This window comes from Phacochoerus africanus, chromosome 5, assembly GCF_016906955.1.
Source record: "Phacochoerus africanus isolate WHEZ1 chromosome 5, ROS_Pafr_v1, whole genome shotgun sequence".
Lineage (NCBI taxonomy): Eukaryota > Metazoa > Chordata > Mammalia > Artiodactyla > Suidae > Phacochoerus > Phacochoerus africanus.
The window spans coordinates 43,360,802-43,388,061 of record NC_062548.1 but is presented as its reverse complement, the minus strand read 5'-3'; the positions used below and the strand labels follow the sequence as shown (position 1 = coordinate 43,388,061).

Genomic DNA, 27,260 nt, shown 5'->3' with positions numbered 1-27,260 from the left:
AGTCGGGAGCTGTGCACCTCTACCAAGCTCCTGGGTGCCGGTGATGCTGCTAGTCTGGGAACCCCACAGTGAGAACCATTACTCTGAGTTTCTCGTAGGACCCAAAGTCCAGTGATGCCCCCGGCTCTGCCATGCCCCCTCTTCCCTGTTAAGGCGGGTAGCTGACCAACTTGGAACCCGGCTTCTTCACTGGGAAAACAGAGACTGTGACAAAAGATATTCCACCGTTTGGCTGTAAAAAGGGAAAAGCACAGGGAGCAGGAACCTGGTCGGCTGCGTGAAGCGGAGGTAAAGAGCCTTTTTTAGGTTCATGGATGCCACAAAAAGCTGATTCCCAGCAGAAGCTGCTTCTCTGAACCATGTGGTCCTATTTGCACACATTCTCCTCAGAGGTTTAAAAGTGGCTGTCAGTCTCCACTCATTCCCTGTTTTCAACTGTTTGCTGTGAAGGTTACCCTACCGCTGGCTTCTTCAAGAATTCCCATCATAAAGACACAGGGCAGTGATCTGTACCCTGGAGAGAAGGGCTCAGAATACCCGGCGAGGCTCTTCCAGGTGGGAGGCGCAGGAGGAGAGGCTGCAGGAGGACAGGTGCGCGGCCCTGCTCAGGAGGAAGCATTCAAAGCCCAGAGGCTCACTTACCTTGGTCATGCCTCCGGTCTGCGCTGTGTTCAGGCCTGCGTGACTGGCCATTTGTGGTGACACTTGCGTTAACGTCTCAGCCAGCACGCTGCTGGTGGCCCCCTGCATGGCCGGAGCAGGGTATGGCATTCCAGCTCCTCTTCCTCTGCCAGCAGCCCCAAGAGATCCATTCATGACTTGCGCCTGCCCCTGCTGGGCCTGGTTCATTAAACTATGGCCAGAGTTACTATTGAGGAGGCCTGGGTGGGTCTGGTTGAAGTTAGCATTCATGCAGATCCCAGGTCCCGTCTGCGACGTGGCAGGGCTGCTGGTCACCAGCCCCACTTGCTTTTGTGCTTGCGGATTCAGTGCTTGGGAAGCAGGGGGAGTGGGCCCAGAGGTGCTGGCTGCCTGTTTGGGCAGGTTAGGGGCGGAAGAATCTCCCTGGTTCAGAGGGCTCTTGCCCATGGCACCCAGACTGGCCATGTTCGCACTGTTCGGCTGCCCCTGGGCCTGGCCTCCGAGGCCTTGCTGCACGGGGCTGCTGGCACTCACATTTCCTATTCCTGGGTTGATACTAGAGCTGCTGCCTCCTCGCAGAAGCTCTGACAGTTGTTTATGTTTGGAAGCAGCATCTGGAACAAGGTTCCCACTGTTTAAAAGGCCTAATTCTCCTCCATTGGGGATCAGCTCATCGGGAAGATCATTTTCCAAGTCAAACAATGATCCAAAATCTAGAAATTAAACAGAAATAGAAATGAGAACCTAAACAACCATAACAGCTCTCCTACTGTCATGTATGAGTATGATCTTAACCTAAAGGGGCACAGAACACGGAACACTAGCACGTCTCAAAAGTAACATCAAGAGTGTTGTCTCACGGCACAGTGGGTGAAGGATCCAGCATTGCCACTGCAGGGGCTTGGGTCCCTGCTGTGGTGCAGGTTTGAGCCTGGCCTGGGAACTTCCACATGCTGTGGATGCAGCCAAAAAAAAAAAAAAAAAAAAAAAGAGTAACATCGAAATGACCTGAAAGTTCATTTGGGAAGATAAAAGCAGGAAGGGTATTTTTCAAAGTGAAACAGAGATGAGAGGAGGGCTACCTAAAATGACAGATTTTATCATGTATTCTAAAACAGTAATTAAGTAGTGTGATATAAGGCAAATGCAGACAAATTAAAGGAAAACAATGGGAAGTTAACAAGTTCACTGAATGATGATGCTAAAATACTTTTAAGAATGTATTTCTGTAAAAAAGTAATCGGGCATCAGGTTAGATTAATAGCAATTTTGGGAAATTAAAGTCAAGCCTAACCTTATGTAATTACATAGTTAAAAATTAAATTACCTTAAAAAAAGCTAGCCTTAATAGAAAATGAGATTTCTCAAAGTGTTGAAGCTACAGGAAATAAAGACATACATAGAACCTAAAAACAGTTATGAGTAAAAGAAAATAGGAGCTTAAAAAATTCTTGAATCATGCAGAGAGGCTTAAAGTCAATTTTACAAAAAGATGCAAAGCACACTGACTCCAAGAATAAATGCACAAAGGACAAAGGACATGAGCAGGTAAGTATCATGAAGAAAGATAGAACAATAAACAAAAGAGATCATCCTTCCCAGTAATCAAACATAAAAATTAAAGCAGCCCCTTCTTGCAGGTCCCTCTCAAAGTAACGTTTCTCTCGTGCGGACTTTACACGCCACCTCTAGTCCCGTGCTCATCATGCACTGCTCACACGCACAACAACCTGGCTGGAAGTACGAGTGCAAAGGACAAGACATGCAAAAATACATTCATCGTAAAATTATTCGTGACTCAAACAAGTGCAAACAACACCCAGAGGCAGCTGAACCTAGTGGTTCTCACGGCTCGAGACCCCAACTGAATGCCAGTGTCTGACTGCCAGCTTCGCCTCTGGCTCCCCACTTATTAGCTGTGTGACCTTGGGGAGGTTACTTAGACTTTCTGTGTCTGTTTCCTCATTTAGAAATCGGGAGTGACAATGGCTACTATAGCTCCCAGGGTTGTTGTGATGACTAAATGAAAATTAATCAAAGTAATGCTCTTAAACAGGGCCTGTGGGTGGTAAGTGTTCCACACGTATTCGCTATTATTACTGATGCCCAGTAAGAGAGGCTTAACTGCTGCTTAATATCATAAAACATTATACACCTGTGAAAATAATTACGAAGACTGGAGAAACAGAGGGAAACATATGACAAGTAAAACATGCAGGAGGAACTGCATGCAAGACGGCACACAGAGGGAGACTAGCATCAGAGGACGGGCGTATGGGCAGGAGCAGAAAAGTAATACGCCAGAAACATTCGTACTGGGAAGATGGTGGGGTGGGGTGTGTATGTGGCTTTTTTTTTTTTTAACAAGGACACTCCCCCTCCCAACACCCACTTTTAGGAAAGTGAAAATCCTTTTCTCCAAGGTGCAGATCCCAACGACTGGTTCCCCAACAACCCTGTCAGCTGGCTGCCCCGTGCTCCTCCCAGGAAGGGCAGCACCTTTCTGGCGAAGGAGCACTGTACTCACCTTCCTCTCACAGGTGACACCACCCACCCAAGGGAACTGACGGCAGAATGGCCATTTCCCTTCTTAGTGGCTAAGGGACACTCAGAAATAGACCTCCTTTCTCCTCACTAGATTGCACAGGGGTCTGTGGCCACCTTCTTCAGCCAGGATAAGGGACAGCCTTCATACCCTAAGGACGGCTGCAGCAAAAATACCAAGTGCCTAGGTTCCTGAAGGCACCTCTGGGCTAAGTCACCCAACCCTGCAGACTTGCAGTCACGACAGAAAACACGCCTCCTAGCATTGAAGCCGCTCCAGCTGGAGCTTACGGGTGCTTGCAGCTGAAGGCCTCTTGCTATGCCCAGCACGTAGACGGATGGCGTGCAAACTCCCTCCCACAGCAAAGGCAGCCATCAGGACGTGGCCCCTGCCCACGTCCCCGCCCTTCTTCCCGGGCACCTCCCAACGCGGCCCACCTTGGGCCACAAGGCAGCGGGTCCCAATCGCGGGCGGCCAGCCCTCTGTCGGAGGCGCGCTCTCCCAGTCCCGACGAGCCCAGGCCCGGCCCTCCCTCGGCGGCGGCGAAACGGCGAAGCCTGGGTGCGGACGCTCCAGCCACCCGGCTGCACGGAGCAGCCCCTCCTCAGCCGCCGGGTCCTCTCTATGCACCCGCCTCCCACCCCGCGGCGGACACACACCTGCGCCTTCCTGCCGGGCCGTAAGGCGCCAGAGACGCCCCGCGAGTGGACCCAACCCCCCTGCTGTGCAGAAGCCGAGAGAGAGCGGCTGCAGGGGACGTGAGCCTCTCTCTCCCCCGCCCGCCCAGCGCTCCGCCCCGAGCCTCCCGCACGCAAGCCCGGACACGCAGCGCTGATACAACACTTAACACGCTGACTGCCCCTACTCCAAGCTGGCCCGTTGTCCCAACAGCGCCCTTTATCACACTTATTTTTCCCGATCCAAACTCCAACTTAAGATCCCAGTGGCTCAGGTGTTGTGTCTCTGGCTTTTCCTTCATCCTAGAAAGGTTCCTTGACACAGGCCTGTTGTTTTGCAGAATGTCCCTCAATCTGCAGTAGCTTCCTCGTGGTGACAGGACACTTAACTATAAAGAGACAACAGGGCTTGACTCCAGGACGCAGCAGACGGCTCTGGGGAAACCGGGGCTTGCTGCTGGCAACTACCGGCTCTCGTGCTGCCCCGGGCTTGGCGGTTCCATGCCAGAGCTTTAATGCTTCTGTGCTGTCCTGAACCTGGACGCTCACTAACGTCTCCAGATACAAAGATCACATGAAGTAAAGTGCAAAACAAATGATAACAACCCTCCAACATAACCAATATCTTTATCTGTTGCCTTCCCAAGGTTCTGTCCACATGTACACAAGTGTTTACTCAATACTCTTTAAAAGAATCAATGTGTGTGTGTTTAATGCAATATTTCTCTCTCTTTTTTTTTTTTTTTGTTGCTTTCTAGGCCCAAACCTATAGCATATGGAAGTGCCCAGGCTAGGAGTCGAATTGGAGCTGTAGCTGCTGGCCTGCACCACAGCCACAGCAACCCGGGATCCAAGCCGTGTCTGCAATGTACACTGCAGCTCACGGCAATGCCGGATCCGTAACCCACTGAGAGAGATCAGGGATCAAACCCCCATCCTCGTGGATCCTAGTTGGGTTCGTTTCGTCTGAGCCACAACAGGAATGCCTAATGCAATATTTCTTAATCTATGAACACAAAAACGAAACTCCATTGAAACCAAAAAATGGAAGCCTCTGACAGAGGTCAGGTGTCCTTCCTATGTGCCAAGGGGGGTGAAATGTCAAGCACTATAAACCAGAGGGAAGACAGCTACAGACACTGTGCATTTAATGCTTGGAACAACCTGCTGCCTCTCCCCTGACTGGCTTTTCCAAGAGTCCTGAAACGCTTCCTAGGAAGAGGGCAGACAAGCCAGGACAACAGAAGGTAAATCCAGAAGAACAGTCAAACACAGCAGGGTCAACGCCAGGGTCCCTAGTGCGGTGTACAAATTGAAATTGGAACTGGAAATTCAAAAAGAACCCTCGGAAGCGGAACACAAGTTCAAATCCTGGCTGAATCATGAGCCCCGTGTTAATCTCTGCATAAAACAGGGACAGGGAACCCCGAGACTGCACCACGAACACAGGAATAGAGCGCTTGGGGCCAAGGATACTGGTTATTTCATTCTATCCCGCACAAAACCTGTCTTAACCGTTAAAAATTCACCCACCACCCTGCCACTCTCACACTGACTCTTGTTCTAGTCCAAATGCACACTACCTTTTATGGCTGAGGCAGGCTTATTATGTTTTGGTTTTTACTGGTCGCCACATTTGGTCCACCTTGACCACTTTTTCGCATCCGGTTTCAGCACAAGCACATCTCACAGCTGTTGGGGTGCAGAGGGTTGACTAATTCTATGTCGTCACCTACCCAGTCCAAACACACGTGAATGTGTACACAACCACATATATCAAGCAGGGCTTTTCTTTTCTTTCTTTTTTTTTTAAGACAAGATGGGTTATGGAGAGCTTGTGGAAGGCATATCCCTAATCACACCATCACCCTCTTTCTCACCAGGATCCCCTATTCTCTAACTCAAAACGAAACATTCATAGAGGAGAACAAAACAGGAAAGCCAGGCTATTGCAACATAACACAGCTGTGTCCCAACACACAGGTTGGGCAACACCAATCTGAACCATTGGAAGTGCCTACAATTCAAGACTGAGCACTAGCACTTTCAAGCCCAGGTAAACTCCTTTCTCTCCACCAAGTCACCAGGGGACAGACCCGGGAGATGACAAAGTTGAGGCGGAATGGGATGTGTGGACCCCACCCTGCCTTCCAGGGGTTCACCCTTAGCGGAAGACCTGCCTTGTCACACAACAAACAGCCTGTCATGCTTCCGTGGCCAGGAACAGGAATTTTCTCTCTTTGACGGGCTTCCTGGCTGCCAGCCAGGAACTTTACGCATTGGGGGGAGAACGCTTCCAGTCACCAGCTCCCTGAGGAACCACAAATCACTTTTCTTGGTTGAAGGCATTTGGAGAAGAAGGGGGATGGAGTGAGGGGAGCCGCCCCCCACCAGCTCTGCCAGGTTCCAGGCCCCCTCTGGGCCTCAGCCCTACACACAACCACGAGGACACTTCGCTTCAGACCAGAGACACACTGTCCAGGGGACGGTCACTGCTGAGCCCTGGAAGACAAGGGCATCCCACACAGGCCCTAAGATTCATCCTCTTTCATCACCATTGGAAGTCGATATTTCACCTTCCCTTAAAATAGGGCACGAACGACTCTCAGGTATGCTGAAAAAGGCTTCTCCTTTTATAAAACCAAATACTAGGCAAGTGACTAACTCACTCTGACCAAGAGCATCTGAAACCAGTATTGCCTGAAGAATTTTTCCAAATGCATGAGCTAAACAAACCATGTAGAAACACTCTCCCCTTCAGGTTTCCTGAATTCTCCCCCGTTTTGTCCTAATACTCTATTTTCTCCTTTGAACTGCATTAGGAGCCCCAAATTCTCTGCACTGACAGAATTGATTTTTCTGTCAACATGTGAACAAACCAGTATATCACACTTTGTGTTATTGGCCAGAAGTAGGAACTCCTCCACACTCTACAGACATAATGAGTGAGTCTTAAAATCATACCATCAACTTCCTCTTAGAACTCACGAGGCTGTAAGTACCACCAAAGCAGGGATCCTGTCTACCCAGTGCCTACCGTACAATGTCTGGCATATATGAGGTCCTTAACAAACATGGGGAGGTTGAGAGAAGGAATTACAGGGAAGAGTACCAGCTACAGAGGATACACAGTATCGATTTTTACAAGTTACTCGTCTAGCCAAAGATATCCAGCAGTCATCTTAACAGTTATTACTACTTTCCTAAAACAGAAACAAAGAGAATAAAAGCCTCTTGAAATGTTACATTGTTCTACTCATCCTTTTCTTTACCTCTCTCTCTCTTTTTTTCTTTTTGCCATTTCTAGGGCCGCTTCTGCAGCATATGGAGGTTCCCAGGCTAGGGGTCGAATTGGAGCTGTAGCCGCCAGCCTACGCCAGAGCCACAGCAACACCAGATCCAAGCCGCGTCTGCAACCTACACAGCTCACGGCAGTGCCGGATCCTTATTAACCCACTGAGCAAGGCCAGGGACCGAACCCGAAACCTCCTGGTTCCTAGTCGGATTCGTTAACCACTGAGCCCCGACGGGAACTCCTCTCTATCCCTCCTTAATTAAGGCTGCCTCTCTATCTTCCAGGAAACAGCCAAGTCTATTTCACTCTCTGGCTAGACCTCAGCATCAAGGACCCGCTATCCTATGGTTGATGCAAAGATTAAAACTCATGATGGAGGAGAGATGGCAGTGTGTGAAACACACGACGTACGAGTTTAGATGCTGTTCTGTGTTCCCAAGCCCCTCCTTCCGAGCAGGAAACTCCCCTCCCAGAGGTGTCTTCTCTTCCCCGCTCACCCCCACTTCTCTCCAGGGCCCTTATTCCCTGTGAAAAAGGGCTGCTTTCATTTTCCCCCCAGAATTTCTCTAGATTTTCCTTGGCATTACTTGTACTATAACCATGACTACTGGGAGTTCCTGTAGTGGCTCAGTGGAAAAGAACCTGACACAGTATCCATGAGAATGTGGGTTCAATCCCTGGCCTCGCTCAGTGGGTTAAGGATCTGGCGTTGCCGTGAGCTGTGGCGTAGGCCGCAGATGCAGCTCATACCCCAAGTTGCTGCGGCTGAGGTGTAGGCCAGCGACCACAGCTCCAACATGACCCCTAGCCTAGGAACTTCCATATGCCTCAGGTACGGCCCTAAAAACTCTTATCTTGAGAGCTCTCAAAAGCTGAGCACTTTTATTCACTAATCTTGTAAGAATTTACAGAAAGAATGGTCAATTCCTAAGTCAAAACTGAATTCAAAAAAAAATAAAAAGCAAGCAAACTTGATCCAAAAAGGGTGATGCCTTTCAAAAAAGCTCACATCTGAAGATGAAGACTCCACAGAATGTCCACATTTTTCACAGGGTTATGAGCCTTGGATGACCTGGAGACCATTCTAGACTTCTCTGGCACATTTATTAATATATTACTAATTAGACGCTGACCAGACAGGAAGCAGTGTGGGGCAGTGAGAAAAGTACTCAGCTAGGTATTAATTCAGGTCCAACACTTACCACCACCTCCTCTCTGTGTGTGCTTCCTCCGCTCTAAACTAGAAATGAAGATACTATCTGTGGAGTTCCCGTTGTGACTCAGTGGGTTAAGAACCCGATGTAGTGTCCATGAGCATGTGGGTTCGATCCCTGGTTAGGTATCCAGTACTGCTGGTGCAGGTGCAGCTCGGATCCGGTGTTGCTGTGGCTGTGGTGTAGGCCGGCAGCTGCAGCTCCGATCAACCCCTAGCCTGGGAACTTCTGTATGCCACAGGTGCGGCTGTAAAAAGAGAAGAAAAGAAAAAGGAAAGAAAATAGTATCTGCCTGCAGGGTCACTGGTGAAAGAATTAAACCACACAATGTGTACACAGCACTTAGCATGGCGTGTGGTAAGGGCTCCATAAACATAAGTTATCATCACTGTCACTGCCCCATCTTCCAGAGCTGCTATGAGGACTGAACGACACACGCTACGCCTGGTGCAGGGACCGTGCCAACAACCGTCTTTTCTACGCGGTAAAGCCCTGATAATCTCTGATGATTCTACTAGAGAACTAAAGCTTACTTTGCTTTGAAAATTCTTGGGGATTATGCAGATAATGGCACAACTCTCCAACAATAGAGAATTAAAGTAAAAAAATTTTATTAAGAGGAAAAGGAAAAGAAAAAGCTCTATTTTATTGGCATTTATGCCATTACAAATAAATTTCATCTAGGCATTTCATCGAGTTCCTAAAAGATATCTAACCTTTATTTACCTTTTTTACAATAACTATTAGGAAAGAATTAAAGCAAATTCCTACTAAAATCTTCTGTGATTCAGGCTTCTTTCATGCAGGTGCATAAATGAGTGCAGAATAATGAGGTTTTACTTGATGCTGAAGAGTGATCTTACTTAGTGAACAACAACAACAACGCCCCCGCTTTCTCCAGATCCCTGTCTGCGCAAGAGTCAACGTGGGCTTGGCTGAGCGGCCCACCTCCTCCCAGGCCTTCCTCCGTGGGAGCAAGCCCCGCTGTCAGGCCTTCGCTCCTTGCAGGGCTGACCAGGACGACTTGAGACGTGCATAAAAGTCTGCCCGCCGAGGATTAGAAGACAGCCCTGAGTGGAAGTTCTCTGTCACACTGGGTCCGAAATCAGGAGAGACCCAGAAGAGCAGCCAGCCTCTTATCTTCCTGTGATGTTCTCAGAAGTTCCCAGGAAGTGCCATTCCCAGAAAGCCAGGACAGTTTAAAAGTTTCCCAAATGTGGTCTGTGTGCCGCCTCCCTCAGCCCTGAAGGGTGGAGAAAAGCCTTCGTGGAACAAAGCTGGGGAAGAAGGTACTGTCACAGCAGCAGCCACCACGAGACCAACCATTAACCACCCAGAAACCCCAAACGGAAATCAGACGGTTTGGAGTAAAAAGGGGGTCACTGTTCCCCGCCACGTCTCAGTGGCTGAGAGGGCCACTGGGACCAGGCGGAGCACTGCCCATCCATCCTGCAAACCCGTCAAAGTCCTAGAGGAGGAATGTGGGGGCTGAGCTAGGATTCAGACTCTGCAGAAGCAACCTCAGACCCCAGTGCTGGGCCATCTCAGACCCCGTGACCACAGCAAGTGGACACTCCAGAGACTGGGTCCTCTGCCCCAAATGCTGGGAGCTGTCACCGGCAGGCTGTAACATCAAGTCAGGACAAAGTGGAAAGATCTGACTCCAGACGCAGAGGTGTCAGTGGACAGCATGTGGAGGTGTGTGGGCTCTGAGAGAGGAAATGGACGCGTTAAGTCCAAAACGCACGCCAACATCCAGACAATGGAATGCTATTCGGCACTAAACAAAAATGAACTATCAGGCCATGAAAAGATGTGGAGTCAACTTAAATACATATTACTAAGAGAAAGAAGCTGCACGTGGAGTTCCTGCTGTGGCTCAGGGGGTTAAGATCCCAACACAGTCTCTGTGAAGATGCAGGTTTGATCCATGGGTTGCCGTGGCTGTGATGCAGGCCTGCAACTGCAGATTCGGCCCCTGGCCTAGGAACTTCCATTTGCCACAGATGCAGCTATAAAAAGAAAAGGGGCGGGGGGACAAAAAAGAAGCTGCACAACATTGTAAATCAACTCTACTCTGAAAAAAAAATTAAAATTAAAAAAAAAAAAGAAGCCAATCTGAAAAGACAGACTACCTAATTTCAATTACGTGACATTCTGGCAAAGGCAAAATTATGGAGATAGTAAAAATAATCACTGATGGCCAGGAGTCTGTGGGGGTTTTTTTGGTGGGGGGGATGGACGGGAGGAAGACAGAAGATTTTTAAGGCACCGAAAATACGCTGTTCTGATGATGAATACCTGCCATTACACATTTGTCAAAATACACAAAATACACAAACAAAATACACAAACCAAGAGTGAACCCTAAGATGAACTGTGGACTCGGGATCATTATGATGTGCCACTGTAGGTTCATCAATCATATCAAATATTTCATCTGGTGGGGGATACTGATATTGGAGGAGGCTGTGCATGTGTGGGGACAGGGAGTACAGGGGAAATCCCTGTACCTTCCCTTCAACTTTGCTGTGAAACTGAAAATGCTCTTAAAAAATTAAGTCTTGGGAGTTCCCTGGTCGTGCAGCACGTCAAGGACCTGGTGTTGTCACTGCAGTGGCTCTGGTCACTGCTGTGGCACAGGTTTGGTCCCTGGCCCAGGAACTTCCACATGCTGTGGGCATGGTCAAATAAATACAGTCTTAAAAGAAGAAAAAAGTATGCCATAAAATTACAGATAAATCACAAGCAATTGCGAGGTACAAAATGATGGAAAGTCACAAGCTGAAGAATAACTTGAGTATTTATTGACTATATTAATAACTATACACAAAAATACCCAGCGATTTGTCTATGCTGGCTTGAAGGGTGCAGCTTTTAAGGCTTTAAGAATCTACAAACATATAAGCTTTGGGAGGACAATCTGACAATATGATCAAAATTACAAATGCATAGTCCTTTTATTTATTTATTTATTTATTTTTTGCCTTTTCTCAGGCTGCTCCCGCGCCATATGGAGATTCCTAGGCTAGGGGTCTAATCAGAGCTGTAGCCGCCGGCCTACGCCAGACCCAAGCAACACAGGATCAGAGCCGCGTCTGCAACCTACACCAAAGCTCACGGCCACACCAGGTGCTTAACCCACTGAGCAAGACCAGGGATCGAACCCACAACCTCATGGTTCCTAGTTGGACTCTTAGCCACAACTCTGCAAATGCATATTCCTTTTAATCATTAATTCCACATTTAGGATTTTTTTCTGCAGATGAACACATAACTATGCAGAGCTATTCATTAAAGCACTGCTTGTGAGGGACACGACTGGAAATAGACTAAACGTCCATCAGTGGGGAAGAGATTAAACCACCACGGCACATCTCACATAGCGGAGAACCAGCAACTCTAGAAAGAGATGACGAGGAAGCGCTGCATCCCACTCTGCACAGGCGTGCACAGCCAGGGGGAGGAAGCGACCTCCGGGAGGAAGGAAAAGGTGGGAAGGGGGCAAGGGAGCTAAGAACAGGCTGTCTGCTTAAGAGATGAACCCTGGAGGAGAGAACAAGCAGGGGGAGGAATGGGGCTCTCACCCCATAGCTCTGTATCCTCTGATTTTTGAACCACATGAGTGAGTGAACGACTCCTTTAAGTAATTAAATAAACTGATTTTTAAAAGGCAACCCCTAGGGTGTCCAGGCCCAGGTGATACCACCTGGAATGCTTCCAGATAGATGCTCCTGGTTTCAGCTGGAGTGTTTAAAGATTGAGGATGAAATATGAATGGGTTCAATATTAGTTTAAAATATTATTAGTATTCAAATGAGCTTAAAAGGCAGGAAAATAAAAAGCGCTTTAAACAAGGACTTTTCAAAAATATTTTTTCCTAAAGAAACATGGCAATCTACATATAGTATTCTGTATCCAACAGAGTAGAAAGATAAAGGCCGCTCGCACTGGGAAAGCTGACAGTATTTGAATATACTCAAAGAAACATGAGCTGGCTGCCAAGGTCTTGCAGCTTCCAGCACATCAATGAAGAAACCGCTACTGAAAGGATTCTGTTAAAATCAAAACTTGTAACAAAGGAAGTGATGACTGGACATCACACTACAACACAATCGCACTTTCCTAGCTTTGGATGACACCTCTACGTTAATTTATGCTTTGTTCAAATCTTTCTTGCTAGAGGTCTAAAGGTTTTGCAAAAGGAATTAACCAAAATTCTAGTTCTCACCATTTTACAGATTCTTTCTCTTTTCCTTCTTTCTTTTTCTTTCTTTCAGGCCACACCTGCTCCATTTGGAAGTTCCCTGCGCTAGGGGATGAACTGGAGCTGCAGCTGCCAGCCTACGCCACAGCCACAGCCACAGCCACAGCAGATCTGAGCCGCACCTGCAAGTGACGGTGCAGCTTGTGGCCACGCCACATCCTTAACCCACTAAGTGAGGCCAGGAATTGAACCCACAACCTCAGAGACAGCATCGGGTTCTTAATCTGCTAAGCCACAATGGGAACTTCTTAAGAGATTCCATAACCACAAATACTAAAGATGTTTTGCTTCAATCTTATTTTTTATTTTTTTTAGGGCTGCACCCGCAGCATATGGAGGTTCCCATGCTACGGGTCCAATCAGAGCTACAGTTACCAGCCTATACCACAGCCACAGCAACATCAGATCCGAGCTGCATCTGTGACCTACACCATAGCTCACAGCAATGCCAGAACCTTAACTTCTGAGTGAGGCCAGGGATCGAACCTGCAACCTCATGGCTCCTAGTCGGATTCGTTTCCGCTGTGCCACAACGAACTCCTGATTTATTTTTAAATTAGTTTTTCACTTTAAAAATAATATATTTATGTTTTTAAAAAAGCATCCTGAAGACTATCAAGTGAAAAGTGGAGAGCCCCCATACCATCCCCATCCCCCCGCTCCCAAGATAAACAATTTCCAGAGATTTCTTTCTGAAAATCTCTTATGCACACATCAGTATATATCTTTCTATCCCTAAAAAGGATCGAATTATCATTTTTGTTCTCCGAACTTTTTATGTACAGATTCTCAAACTTACCTTCCTCTTACCCACCACTCTCCCTCCCCAGATAGGCACTGGCAGAGGACTCAGCTATTCCTCCTCCCAAGGATGCTGGGTCACTTTTAGTGTTCTGCGTTATCTCAATGAATCAATTAAATTAACTAAAAGGTCTGGAGTTGATATGAATATTCTTAGAAGTCCTACCAAGCAAGAGACTGATTTTTCCTTTCTTGGTGTAGAAATAAGTTGTTAAGCTACAGATATTTGTGTGTCAACTAATAAGGTGGTTAATAAAAACCACAAGTTTAAAGACTCTTTTCCAGAAACTGGAAAACTATTAACAGACCTTTGGTGTGAACCATGGCTGCACAAACGTGCAGCACGACCACACTAATAAAGCCTCTAATACGCAAGATGACATGAAATTAATCTTTAAAATTTCAATTCTTCCTATTTATAAAGTGTAGCAAAAACACAAAAATCATTTTGTGGTAATTAAGTACAGCACCAAAGCATTTTACCATTTAAAAAAAAAAAGAATTTTTAGGGAGTTCCCATCATGCCTCAGTGGAAACGAATCCGACTAGCATCCATGAGGACCCAGGTTCGATCCCTGGCCTTGCTCAGTGGGTTAAGGATCCGGTGTTGCCATGAGCTATGGTGTAGGTCATCGACGTGGCTCAGATCCCACATTGCTGTGGCTGTGGCATAGGCCAGTGGCTACAGCTCCGATTAGACCCCTAGCCTGGGAACCTCCATATGCTGCAGGTGTGGCCCTAAAAAGACAAAATAAATAAATAAAATAAAATAAATTTTTAAAAAAGGATTTTTAGAATGAAGGCTACTCTTCAAATAGTAATGCTTCCAACAGCCTTGAGATATTTATCAGTTTGGAACAGCATACACAAAGGAGTAAGCGGAGAAAGCATGTGCTTATTATAGACACAGCCTATCTCCAGAACACCATGCACGAACACCAGTTGCCTGTAGGGAAGGGTACTGGGTGACTCTGGGGACAGGAGAAGAAGGCTTTTCACTAAATGGTCTTTTGTACTTTTTGGAACCATTCAAATATGTTACTCAGTCAAAAGAATTTAAAAAACAAACAAAAAACCCCAACTTTTTATGGAGTTCCCTTGTGGCTCAGTGGGTTAAGACTCTGGCATTGTCACTGCTGTGGCTTGGATTCGATCCCTGTTCCAGGAACTTCCACATGCCACAGGAGCAGCCAAAAAAACAAAACCCACATAACTTTTTAAAGAAAATTTTGCTTGTGCAAGTATTTCCTAATATCTTAAATAAGAGCACTACAGTTGACCCTTAAACAAGGGTTTGAACTCCATGGGCCCAGTTATACAGATTCTTTTTCAATAGTAAATATTAAAGTACCACACAATATGTGGCTGACCGAACCCAAGGATGTGGAACTGTGGATACAGAGGAACCGCATGGAGCCAGTATACAGAGGGCAAGTTACATGTGGATTTCTAACTGCAGGGAGGGTTGGCACCCCAGCCCTGACACTGTTCAACAGTCAACTATAGTCCTAATCCTTAAAGCTGCTTCTTGTGGGGTCTTTCTCCTTCCACAAATGGGGTTGGGGGAGAAAGACGGCAGTTGTCTCCCTGCAGAAAGGAACCTAGATGGAAAATTACACCTTGGAAAAAGATGATCTAGCCTTCTGGAGAATAAACCGCAGTCACTCCAATTAGCTGGACGTGATGGATTTCTAAAATTCTGTACTGTTTAAGCCCTAAAAGGATGATCTGGACTCCTGGATCTGACATCACAGGCTCTCCATGATTCTACCTTGCCTTCAGACTCCCCCGAGAGTCTGTCTGAAATCAGCTAGTGCCCTTCCTCTGGAAGCCTCCCTGACCACCGCATCTGAAGCATTCGGTTCCTTCCCATAACAACCCTGACTTCGGTCTGCAATCAGACAGGCATCCGTGGGGCTGCCGGACTGCCTGCCTGCACCACTACACTCTGAGTTCCAAGAAGATGAGGCCACCGCAACCTAGCAGTGTCACACATACAAATAGTTTGAATTATGTAAGCATCTTAAATTCGCTGAATAAAAGAACAGGTAAATGTGGTAGACTTGAGACGGGAGCCCAGGTCCACCCAACCCCCCAACTCCCCAAGGCAAGACAGGACCAGCAGTCTCCGCCCCTCAGAGGCAAGACCATGCTGCCTCTAAATGGTAACCCTCTGAATATAAGACAAAAACAAAACTGGCTTTTGCAAAAACCTTCCATGCTCAGAAGTGTACACCTCCAGACCACAGCACCTGCTATTTATGCTGTTCCCTATGCCTAGAACAGCACTTCGCCCCATCTCCTCTTCACCCCCAGGTTGCAGTCACTTCCCCTAGACAACCTTCCGAGACCTTTCAGAACGGATGCTGTCCTACGCCCCAGCCATGGACCTTGTCGCCGAGGCCCTTGGTCACTCCTGATTGCAGCTGCCTGCCATGAACGCAGACTCTGGACCTGCTGTGTTCCACTAGCTCTCCAGGGCTGACACCGAAGTGTAACAAATATTTCTATGTGAGTAAAAACTCCTGAATCTAAACCAATGAGTATTTCCGAAAGTGTTTTCCACCTTCACACGTGGGTCCCTTTAAAGGGACTGTGCCCTTTAGATCATAAACATATTAAAGAACATGCCAGACACTGAGGCAAGTTAACGACCTGTCCGACACAGCAGCCGACAGCCACACGCGGCTGTGGACATTTACATTAATCAAAGCAAACTGAAAACGTAGCTCCTGAGTCTCATTAGTAACAGTTCAAGCACAAGGGCCTGGTGGATCCAGTCCGGCGAGTGTGGATACCGAACATGGCATCGTCACACAAAGTTCAGCAGGCCAGTGCTGACTTAACATCACAGGAATATGAGCGCTTCAAACAAAGGATGTGTCCGAAATCACTCTAGCTGTTGAGAAGGAACCCGTTTTCCCCTAAACTTTCAAAGGTGGAAAAAGTCACCCATGTGAGCTAAAACACTGAATTATCTTTCAATGATTCAAACAATCCCCTCGGAGAGTTTTCAAAGAGAAATTCAACTCTGGGCAGGTTGTGCTCTTCAAACAAAAACCAGGCTCAAGAGCAGTAGAGGCACAGTCAAAATAACACAGGAAATCTATCAATACTTTATGCCCTTGTGTTATTTTCAATAAAAATTACTAAAATGTAAATAAGATTTAACATAAACACAAATTAAGGGGAAAAATTATTTGACCACCACAGGGCAATTTTTACTAGCAAACCCATAAATCACCACACCTAAAATATCTCAGAGAATGGAAAAATAGCAAACTCCATTGAAGTAACTTCCTGTTATAGAATCTATAGGAAGAGAAAATCCCCCCAATATAGTGAGGCTGAATCTGTTTCTTGCAAGATGAGTAGTAGCTGAATCAAAGAGGAAATTAAATTTCACCAATATTTCTTTCAACCAATCAACCCAACCTGGATAGTGATCTGAAGGCCACTTTCTCTTCTAACTGTTCTCGGAAAAAGAAAAGCCCATTTTTATAGTTTCTCCATGCTCACTTTTCCTTTGTCACTAAGTCCTAACCTAAATCAAGTCCTTGTTCTGAAACAATTGTAGAAAAAGTGGCATTCAGACTTCAATTTTTCAACAAAGGATAGTTTTTACTTCAAACACAGACTGAGCAAAGTGTGTCCAACTATTACCCGATTTGTGGGATTCCTGAATCTCAGCCTCGAATCCACTGCTCTGCGGGCTGGTCCCAAGACTGTAGCAGCCCTGGTGCTGACGGTGGACCGGGTGAGGGTGGCACCTCCCCATGCACTCAGGGAGAAATGCCCATGGGTGTGGTCCTGGGTGAGGGACCCTCACCCACATCAGCCCCTTCCTCACCAGCTCAAGTGGAAGGTGATGGCTAGTATTTCTGCACACAAGAATACAATAAAAACAGCTGCTGCAACCTGGTACATGCCGGGAACCACAGGAGCAGAATACACAAAGCTAATCAAAGTGAGAAGAAAATGCAAATTTTACAGGAGGAAAAAAAAAAAACCCTTTTATTTATTTGTGTACTTATTTTTAGAGCCACACCTGTGGCATATGGCAGGTCCCAGGCTAGGGTTCCAATGGGAGCTGCAGCTGCTGGCCTATGCCACAGGCTCGACGGATCCGAGCCACATCCTCCACCTCCACCATACCCTGTGGCAACGCTGGATCTTCTAACCCACTGAGCGAGGCCAGGGATCAAACGCGTATCCTCACAGATTCTAGTTGGGCTCCTAACCCGCTAAGCCACAGTAGGAACTCCAAACAATCCCTCTTAGAGATGAGACCCACCCTCCTCAACCAAGTTCAAATGTAAAGTGACTGGTCCAAGTCACAGAGCGGATGGGCTGGAAGCGGAGATCCAGGGAACATCCTGAGTGGAGGCCAGGCGCACTCCCCACTGCCACGCTGCCTGCCTCCCAGTATAAAAAGCTCTGACATTTCCTTCAACTCTGAGTCACGGTGGAAGGTTCTACTTTTAATCAGGTGACAAACACTCAAAATATTTTAATCCAAAGGAATTGGGTCAAACTCGTATAGTCCATAATTGTCAAAGCACACCCTAATTATTTGATGTGTCTCTATAGTTTCTGAGGGTCATCATTCAGGTTGTAATCAAATACCCAAATCCGCTTTACCTGAATACTTGCACAAGCCTCACGCTACAAGCTACCTAAAGAACAGCAGCTTATTTTTCATGGCATCTCACTGTTTATGCTAACCATAAAATTAAAATATGTATAGGTGGTATAGTTGTGATAAGAAAAATTCAAGATATTCGAAGGCAGTGCAGAGGGAAGCTTTTGAAATAAAACAAGATTTTGCTTTACAATAGAATTGTATAGCCCTGCTGAACGGTTCCAACTATTAAGAAACACCTACTATGTGCAATAAAGCATGGCTGTGTTAGAGAGACTGGCAAATGAAGAGATTTCAAACAGTAGCAGCCGAGACATCTTGGAATAGCAAAGTCACATTTAACTACAAGAAAAAATTTTCACCATTGGATTTTACTATTCTTAGCAATAGTTTCACTAAACATTCTTTTGATTAATGGAAATGAAACGCGGGGGGAAATGACACACGGGATGATATCCAAGTCTTTCTAAGGGTAAGGGTTTACAAGAAAGGGGTTCGACTTTTAGACAGAGAGCTCAAAAATAGCCATGCTTCCCAAATTTAGAAAGAGAAAGCACCCTAAAGGCAGATTTTTCAACATCAGCAAGTCCTTCTGCAGAGTGTCAAAGAACCTGGAAAGAGAGAGCTTGCTTCCGCGCCTCTCCTAAAGAGCCCCGCCCCATCTCTGACTGCTGTCCCCTCAAGCCAGAGCTCAAGCTGGGTAACCTGGCATGGGGCTCTTTCCCAGCACTCCTGTCAGCGAACCACTGCCCCCATGCGAAGTCCAACAGGCGGAAGCCCCAAACGCGCGCTGGTGCAAGCGCTGACATCCTGCCTCAGTGACTTGCTCCAATGTGACCGTTCCTGAGAGCCACACTTAGGCTGAACTGGGAAGGCGGGTGTTCCTTCCTCCAATGGGTGCAGGAGCTGTGGACACCACGCCAGACCAGGGCAGCCCCTCAAGCACAGCAGGGACGCGCTGCCACGGAAAGGCTCCAGTGGGTACATGTGCTGAAAGCCAGACGGCATGGTCAGGAGTTTGAGAGCTAGTGGGAGACCACGTGGGACAACCTGAGCGGACTGGGATGCAAGACCTAGGCCGGGATTGCCCCCAACTCGGAGCAGACAGCGTGTTTTCCCCAACACACAGAAGGCACAGAACACCAGCAGACTCCCCCCCAGTGCCCGGCGCCTCGCTCTGAATTAGCGAAAGACGCCCAGGGGGCACCAGAGAACAGGAGCACCAAGGGCCCACCCCCATGTCCACCCTCAAGCCTGCCTCCGGGGACAGGACACCCAGCCCGGGCTTCTGCACGGGAGGCCTTCAGGCAACAGTAGGTCGAAGAATGAAGCCTTCTTCAGCCACCCTTTCTGTTGTGCATTTGGCATTTGACTGCATTTTATGTTCTTTCCTCAAGTTTGCCTCTAAGTCTGTCAACACACTTCTAAGCTACCTGAAGGCACCACAAGAATTCTGTGCACACTGCTACTGCACAGGCTGAACTGTGATATAAACAGTAAAGAAACAGAATCACATATTTGTTTGCTGCTTAATCCATGAAACTACCTCAAAATCAGTAAGAATTTTCAGAACATAACACACTGCTAAAATTTTTGCAATTTTAAAATTTCATGGCCAACGTGTCCCTATTACAAAAATACAATTGAAAATGGAGGTGAAAATCGACAGAATTGATTAAAGAATTCCTGGCCACATTCTGAATGTGTGACGCTGTAACAGATGTGCCGGCTCGCGGGCCTGTGGGGACAGGCGCTCCTGGCTACTACTGCTTCCAGAACCACCAGCAAACGCGTCCCTGACAGAACCCGACGAGAACGCCCAGCAGGCCTGGGCTACAAGGCTGTGCCACCTTCCCTGTTCAGACGGCGCTGGCGCCAGGCGCGGGCACCCCCGCAGACCGGCTCCTCGGTGCACCTGCGCCACCAGCCTTGCAGGTGGGAGTGGTCATTCTGCATCCCAGACGAGGAAACTGAGGCTTCTCAGAGCACCGGTCCCGCGTTACAACGGGGTCGCAAATGTGCAGCAGAGGGCCAAATGCCCTGGCTGCCAGTTTCTGTGACGTGAGTTTTACTAGTTTCACTGGCACACAGCTGTGCCCATCCACGTACTTACTGTCCAGAGCTGCTTTCACGCCAAAATGGAAGCACAGAGTGGCTGCAACAGAGACCACACGGCCTTCAAAGCCAAAGATCGTATGTCCTCTGGCCCTTCACAGAAAGTCGGCTGACCCATGTATTTGAGCATGGTGCAAACTGCAGCCCCTCTCTCCGAGACCCACGACCCATCAGCACTCTGGGCTGGGGAGCACTTGCAGTCAAGGGCTTCCGTTAGGCCTAATTTCGTTTGAGCAGAAAACCTTTGCTGAACCACATATTTTCATAGCCCTTGGAACACACTTTACCTGAATGAGATAAAGAGGTGGCATCCTGACTAATGTTACCCCAAGACCTAAACTGGCTCAAAGCAAGCTTTCATCTTGAACAACTCACAATAAGGAATATTTCATCTTAACATGGGAAAGCACATCTCAACAAAATCATTTTTAAATAGTTTGTTTTCAAACACATGAAGTGAAAACACAGAGTTGGCACTTACATAGCCCTAAGTCATCATATACCCTGTCACACAACTACAGTGGCACAAGTCAGAAGTTGTGAAAACAGGCTACCAATGTAAGCATCCACTTCTGACTGCAGGATTAAGCCTCGGTCCCTTTATAAGTCATTTCAATTATGTTTAAGAATTAAAGAATCATACTCAAACATTAAACAGCAAAGGGTCGCAATCTTCTGATCTACCATGAAGGCTCCCTTGGCGGGGGCGGGGTGTTCTACATACCCACCATCCCCCCTGGAACTTCTTTCGGGACCACTATTCTCAACTCTTTCTCAGTTATTCAAAAATCCCTACTCTGGATAATCAACGCGATCCTGCTGCAGAGCACTGGGAACTATATCTAGTCACTTATGATGGAGCATGACGGAGAATGATGTGAGAAAAAGAATGTATATATGTATGTGTGACTGGGTCACCTTGCTGTACAGTAGAAAATTGACACAACACTGTAATCACCTATGATGGAAGAAATGAAAGTTAAAAAAAAAAAAAATCCCTACTTTTCTACCAAGTAAAAGCTAGGCAAAGTCATGAAAAGCCCTAGCCGTAGATTTCTCTACAAAAACTCACATTTCCTATTTAGCCAGAACTCAGAGAAGAAATGGACTGGCCCTCAATTACCCACTGCAATAAACACGAAGTGAGACCAGTATAGGCCTCGGATAAGACCCTGCTGCACCAGAACCGGAGGAAAGGAGGGAGCCCCCGCCCCAGGCCCCTGATAGGAAGAACAGCCCCACAGCTGCTGGCCAACTTTGCCCACAAAGACTTAACTCACTCACTTGCTGGAGTTACGCTGTGAAAGCCTGCTAAGCACTGCAGTCTCCTGGCCCCAGGATTCAAGTAGGTTTCATGTATATGGACATACATTCATAAGATGAATATGCAAAACCACTTGCTTGAATGATCTCGGTTTGGTTCTGGTTTTCACCCTTACGTTACTCTGAGCAGACCACCTCTCTCAAGTCTGGTTCCTCACCTAGAAGTGGCAGGATTTCCCTTCCTACCTCTTAGGATGCTGTGAGGACCAAACTGAGGTGATAGGGAGAAATGCACTCTGATGTGTAAACCACTGCACGTACTTAAAAGGTCATCATTTTGCTATTAAAAAGTTCTGTTGGCTGGTAACCATATATATATATAGTCTTTTCTAGGGCCACACCCTCGGCATATGGAGGTTCCCAGGCTAGGGGTCCCATCGGAGCTATAGCCACCGGCCTACGCCAGAGCCACAGCAACGTGGGATCCGAGCCGCGTCTGCAACCTACACCACAGCTCACGGCGAGGCCGGATCGTTAACCCACTGAGCGAGGCCAGGGATCGAACCCACAACCTCATGGTTCCTAGTCGGATTCGTTAATCACTGCGCCAAGATGGGAACTCCTGGTAACCATATTTATACTAAGTTTCTTTCTTTCTTTTTGGCTGCCCCCACAGCATGAGGAAGTTCCCAGGCCAGGGATCAAACCTGTGCCACAGCGATGACCCAAGCCACAGCAGTGACAACACTGGACCCTTAACCCACTGTACCACCAGAGAACTCCCAAGTTTCTTTAAATACAGTTTTCTATTGTGTTTAAAGGGAATCACATTATAAGACGTAATCACAAAATCTTAGGGACATTTATACAGCAGAGTTTGAAATATACCCATGTTCAATTTTTCAGAAGGCAGTCCTACAAAAAATTTTTTATAGTATATTTGTTGAATGTAAATTTGACCCCAATAAAGCTGGCCAAAAAGTCTGCTGCTTGCCTAGATATGTATTTCTTTACCCTGTTAAATCATGACTCCCTGCTGCAAAAGGCACTAAAATGCTGTTTTAATCTGGACATATTAAATGAAGAAGTTCCCAAACACATAACCAACTATATCCTGGTTACACGAAGTCCTACTTCTTATAAAGGGCGCCGAGTAAAGGAAGATGACATTTGTGCGAAAGTGTTTACGCCTTCGATGTAAAGCAAGAAAATGCTACTTCAACAACATCTGATACCATCAGGATCTGTGCCACTCCAGAAGAAAAGCTGGGGTTGGGTGAAACGCACCGTTTTCCCTTCTTCCTCTTGCTGCCTGCCTCCGGGGTGCATCCCTATTTCTGCATCGCCTCTGAACGCTCTCCTCAGAAGGCTTCCCTGACCTCCCAGCCTGCAGGGACCTCTGGCATCTGCCATTGGTGTCAATGTCATGTATCAGACACGTGGCCTTACTTCACTGGAGCAAACGCACATCCATGCTCCCCTGTTAGACCGCAAGCGCCCTGCAGCCAGCACCCTGGCTGGTAAGCTCCCCAGCATCAAGCATAACTATTCCCTGGGCCCACGGCCTGCCCCCAGACCCCAAAGACATGCCCTGGACGGTGACAGTCCAAGTCACTCCTTCTTCTCAGGCCATCAGAGCCTCCTTCTACTCCTAATGCTTCAGCTCTTCCCAGCCACAGAGCTCCCCTCCCTCAAATTTCATCACATGAGCAGCGAATAGGCATGGCTCTGCCCGGTCCAATTCTTTTTTTTTTTTTTTGTCTTTTTGCTATTTCTTTGGGCCACTTCTGCGGCATATGGAGGTTCCCAGGCTAAGGGTCTAATTGGAGCTGTAGCCGCCGGCCTACACCAGAGCCACAGCAACTCGGGATCCGAGCCGCGTCTGCGACCTACACCACAGCTCACAGCAATGCCGGATCGTCAACCCACTGAGCAAGGGCAGGGACTGAACCCGCAACCTCATGGTTCCTAGTCGGATTCGTTAACCACTGCGCCGCGACGGGAACTCCTGCCCGGTCCAATTCTATCCTAGAAGCCACAAACCCATATCTCCTCATTTAAATGAGGCTGAGTCTCTCGAGAATGTTATTCTCAGGTCTCTCCCCATGTTTCCATTTAACAAAATGCCTTCGATCCTTTGACTGCGTGTAATCTAATCCCTTTAGTCCTTGCTTTGCCTTGACAGACATCCTTAAGCCCTGCTTCAGACCAGCAGTTACAGGAGACAAGGCTGTACCTTGCTTCATGTGCTCAGTGAGGGCCCTTCCGAGGTCCCGACACTAAGAGACCCTCTCACAGGGACATGATGGTGCCGAACGCTCCACCAAGGACCCGACGCACATATAAAGGTGAATTTATTCTTTGGATTATTTAAACAGAGCTGTTAAAACTGACTTTTTTGTTCCACATTTGGAAAAGTGAAAGAGCTCCAGTGCCTCAAAAGGATCAAAATTAGAAAGGGAAAAAAGTGGTCAAAATCCACCCTTTCTGATAAATTTTACTGTGATCAGCCGCGCATTAAGTAGATATCTGACCATCCAATAACAGAAGTGCCCCAAGAGCCAGTCCTTTGGGTGCCATCTTGAAAAGAGGTACAAGTTTACAGTGGGACGAGTCTTTCTGGTACGTCTCACCTTAACTCCCTTGTCCCTCTGTATAAAAACAAAGTCTAAAATAACCTCAATCAACAACAGCAAAGCTGCAAAGCCATTCAAAAGTTACATTTCAGAGGACAAGCTTCAAAGCAAACTTGTCCAGTATGATCTATATTTCATATGATTAAAGATTTTTCACTCAAACATGCCAAGATTAATGGAGCCAAGGTGAGCTATTCTGCAGTAAAATCAGAGTTTTTTAAATGCAGTAAAATCAGAGCATTGAAATCATGGTTGTTCCCACATTTCTCATTTCAGATAAGCTGATTTTACAAAATTAACATCAAACACAACACTTCATCAGTTTTTTTTTTAAAGAAGAGTATTATTGGTGACTTTTATATACCATGAGACTTAACTGACTCTTCTCCAACTGTTTCAACAAATTTCATTTCAACTAGACAAGAATCTCCTTATGATTTTTTTTTTACACTTTCTCTCAATTCCACATTAAAAAATAGTCTAGGAATTGTAGTAAAACTGCAGCCACAAAACTCAAGTTTTGTTCCAACAATAGCAATAGATTTTTAGACCACTAGCAGAAAAATGCTAGTGGTCAGTCATAGAAATGTTTGCACAAGCTGAACAGCTGTGTCTACTGCAAATCTGAAGGCACTGCTGCAGCAATATAATTCAATTCTGACCCATTCATTATAAACTGATTTACAGATGCTGCTACTGCAAGATCGCAGTGGAGAAATGCAAGCTGCGCTGGGGATCAAATCGTTCACCGAAGCGCACAAGTTTTTAATGCAAAGGAGAGCTCTGAAAGAGGAAATACAACTAGTTCATAACGCTACCATGAACCAGCCCAGAAGAACCTAAAACTATAAATGAATAGAAAACTAAAACACTTCTCTTAGGTAACTGATGTGATCACCTAAGAAAGTTTCCAGGAAAGATGTTTAAAACAATGAATTTATTCAGTATCCTACTGAAAAAAATAGGGAGGAAGACTGTAATTCCCCCATTCCTTAACATAATTTTTTTCTTACATCTTCACTGTAAAAGCAACACAAGCTCACTTGCAGATTGCAGCCCGGATCAATCTGCTATTTAACTTTCTTCCGAAGTTACAGTCGTGAAATTAAACACCCCACTTAGGACGTCTTCCGAAGTTTGGGGCTGTGAAAAATGGGATAGCTCAGGAGACCAACAACAAGAGTTTTCAAAGTAACTACTAAGCATTTTTCCCAAGCAGCACATTCCAAAAAACTTCTAAGTCGTAACTCAAGAGGCTGGCTGCAGCTCTGCGTGTCTTATGGTTGCCTTGTGAATGTGCTACCAATTCAGAAAACATTTCGGGTCCCCTTTGGGCTGCACGCTTTCCCTCCCTCACTGGCAAACGTACCCTCCGCTGTCATCCCTCCAAACAGCCACGCGTGTGTCGACCCACGGCGGCAGAAGGTGGCAAAGGGACTCACCACGCAGAACAAACACGCTCCGCTTTACTTTCCCCCCCTGGAAGTACCACTCGGGCTCCACGCGAGGAGAGCTCGCCAACTCCGGGCTAAGCGAGCGCACCGGGCATGTGCCGCCCCACTCGGGCCCCAGACAGTCTTCCGACAAACTTCCCCCTCCGCGGCCGGGGTCCCGGGGAAAGGGCCCCGCACGCCCGCCCTCGAGTTCGGGTCCCCCGGGGGCACTCACCTCCGGGCAGGGCTGTCAGCGACCCCCGGGGCCCCTGTCCCCGCCCGGCCCCCTACTCACCTGTGCTGTCATTCGCAGAGAAGCCGGGCGAGCTGAGTTTGGCTCGTTTGGGGTTGGGCGGTCCGTCCAGCAAGTTCTCGGCCATTTTCACCTGCTCGCGAAAACAGCCCCGAGCGCGGGCGGCGGGGCCGGCGAGGGCTCCGGGGCGGGGGTCGGCGCCGGCCCCGGCCGGCTGCGAGGGGAGAGCTAGCGCGAGCCGCGAGTCGCGAGCGAGCGCCGAGGGAGAGGGAGGGCGCAGGGCCGGGTGGGGGAGGCGGCGGCCAAATCTCAGCCACAGCAACAGCGCCCCGCAGCGCTCACCGCCCGCCCCCGGCCGCCGCCGCCGCCGCCGCCGCCGGCCGCGGCCCCCTCATCCCCTGCCCGCCTCCCGAGCGCGACACTCCGCGGCGGGGGCGCCCCGGAGGCCCGGCGGCCCCCCCGGGCCCGGCTGGCAGCGACGGCGCCCGGCCGGGCGGCTCAGGCAGTCCCCGGGAACATGGTGCCGCCGCCGCGCCGCCGCCTCGCTCCCCCCCCGCGCCCCACTTAATTAATTCGCTCGCGGCCCGACGACCGGGGGGCTCCGGGCTCCGCTCCCTGCCCGCGGCCCGCCGCCGCCGCCGCCGCCGCGAGGAAAAACAATGCGCGAAGCGGGGCCGCCGCCGCCACCGCCGCGGCCCCCCCACCCCCCGTTCCGCCGCCGCCGCCGCTGCCGCCGCCGCCGCCGCCGCCGCCGCCGCGGCTCCGGGAGGCCGAGCCGAGAGGCGAGCGGGGCCGCCGGAGCGGGCGCCGAGGGCCGGGCGGAGCGGGCCGGCCGGGCGGAGCGGGGTGCGCGGGCGGTTGTGGGGCCCGGGACCGGCGGGGCCGAGTAGATCGCGCTCGAAGCCCCGGTCGGGTCCGCGACAAGATGGCGGCTGTTGATTCCTCAATTAAAAAAAAAAGAAAGTTTTTTTTCTTCTCTTTCCAGAGCCTGAACGGGGAGGGGGAGGGGGCGGGGCACGCCGGTGCGTCACCCCCCCGCGGCGTCACCACGCACGGCCCCCGCCCCGCCCTCTCCACCTGCGCCGGCCGCAGCGGAAAGAGCCGAGCGCGCTCGGACGGAAAGGGCCGAAGGCGCGGCTGCCGTACGTCGTGCGGCCGAGTGGCGGGGCGACTAGACTGCCCGGCGGGGGCCGGGCCTGCGGGACGCCGGGCGCCGGACACCGCCGCCACTTTTGTTCTGACGGCGACTGGGCGGCGAGGGGTCTGGCTGCAGCCTGGCAGCAAGCCGGGCCCCCGGGCTCGGAGTCGGCGCCGCCCGGGCCTGCCCGTCCCGCAGGCGACTCTGCCCAGTCCCGGCTCCCCACGCCCCTGCTCCGCGACCCTTCTCGGTGACCAGGGCTGGCAGCTTCTCCCCGCCGGATGCCAGCGTTGTGTCGTGGCCTCTGCAGGTTACAGACTGCTCTTGGGTCCGCCCGTG

General features: G+C 48.7%; 1 protein-coding gene across 5 annotated transcripts in view; it reads right to left on the bottom strand.

Moving 5' to 3' along the window:
- CREBBP (CREB binding protein) overlaps positions 1-26,735 on the bottom strand; it is a 140,328-nt gene extending 113,593 nt beyond the window's left edge. For 4 of the 5 annotated variants that reach the window (XM_047780673.1, XM_047780676.1, XM_047780675.1 and 1 more), the window contains exons 1-2: positions 25,826-26,392; positions 643-1,355 (exon numbers count right to left, since the gene is read on the bottom strand). In XM_047780673.1, the coding sequence (XP_047636629.1) occupies positions 643-1,355; positions 25,826-25,910 (798 nt within the window). In that variant the 5' untranslated portion in view covers positions 25,911-26,392. Of the gene's footprint in view, positions 1-642; positions 1,356-25,825 lie in introns of all 5 variants that reach the window. The other variant, XM_047780672.1, reaches the window with a different exon arrangement.
- Positions 26,736-27,260: the final 525 nt, after the last annotated feature.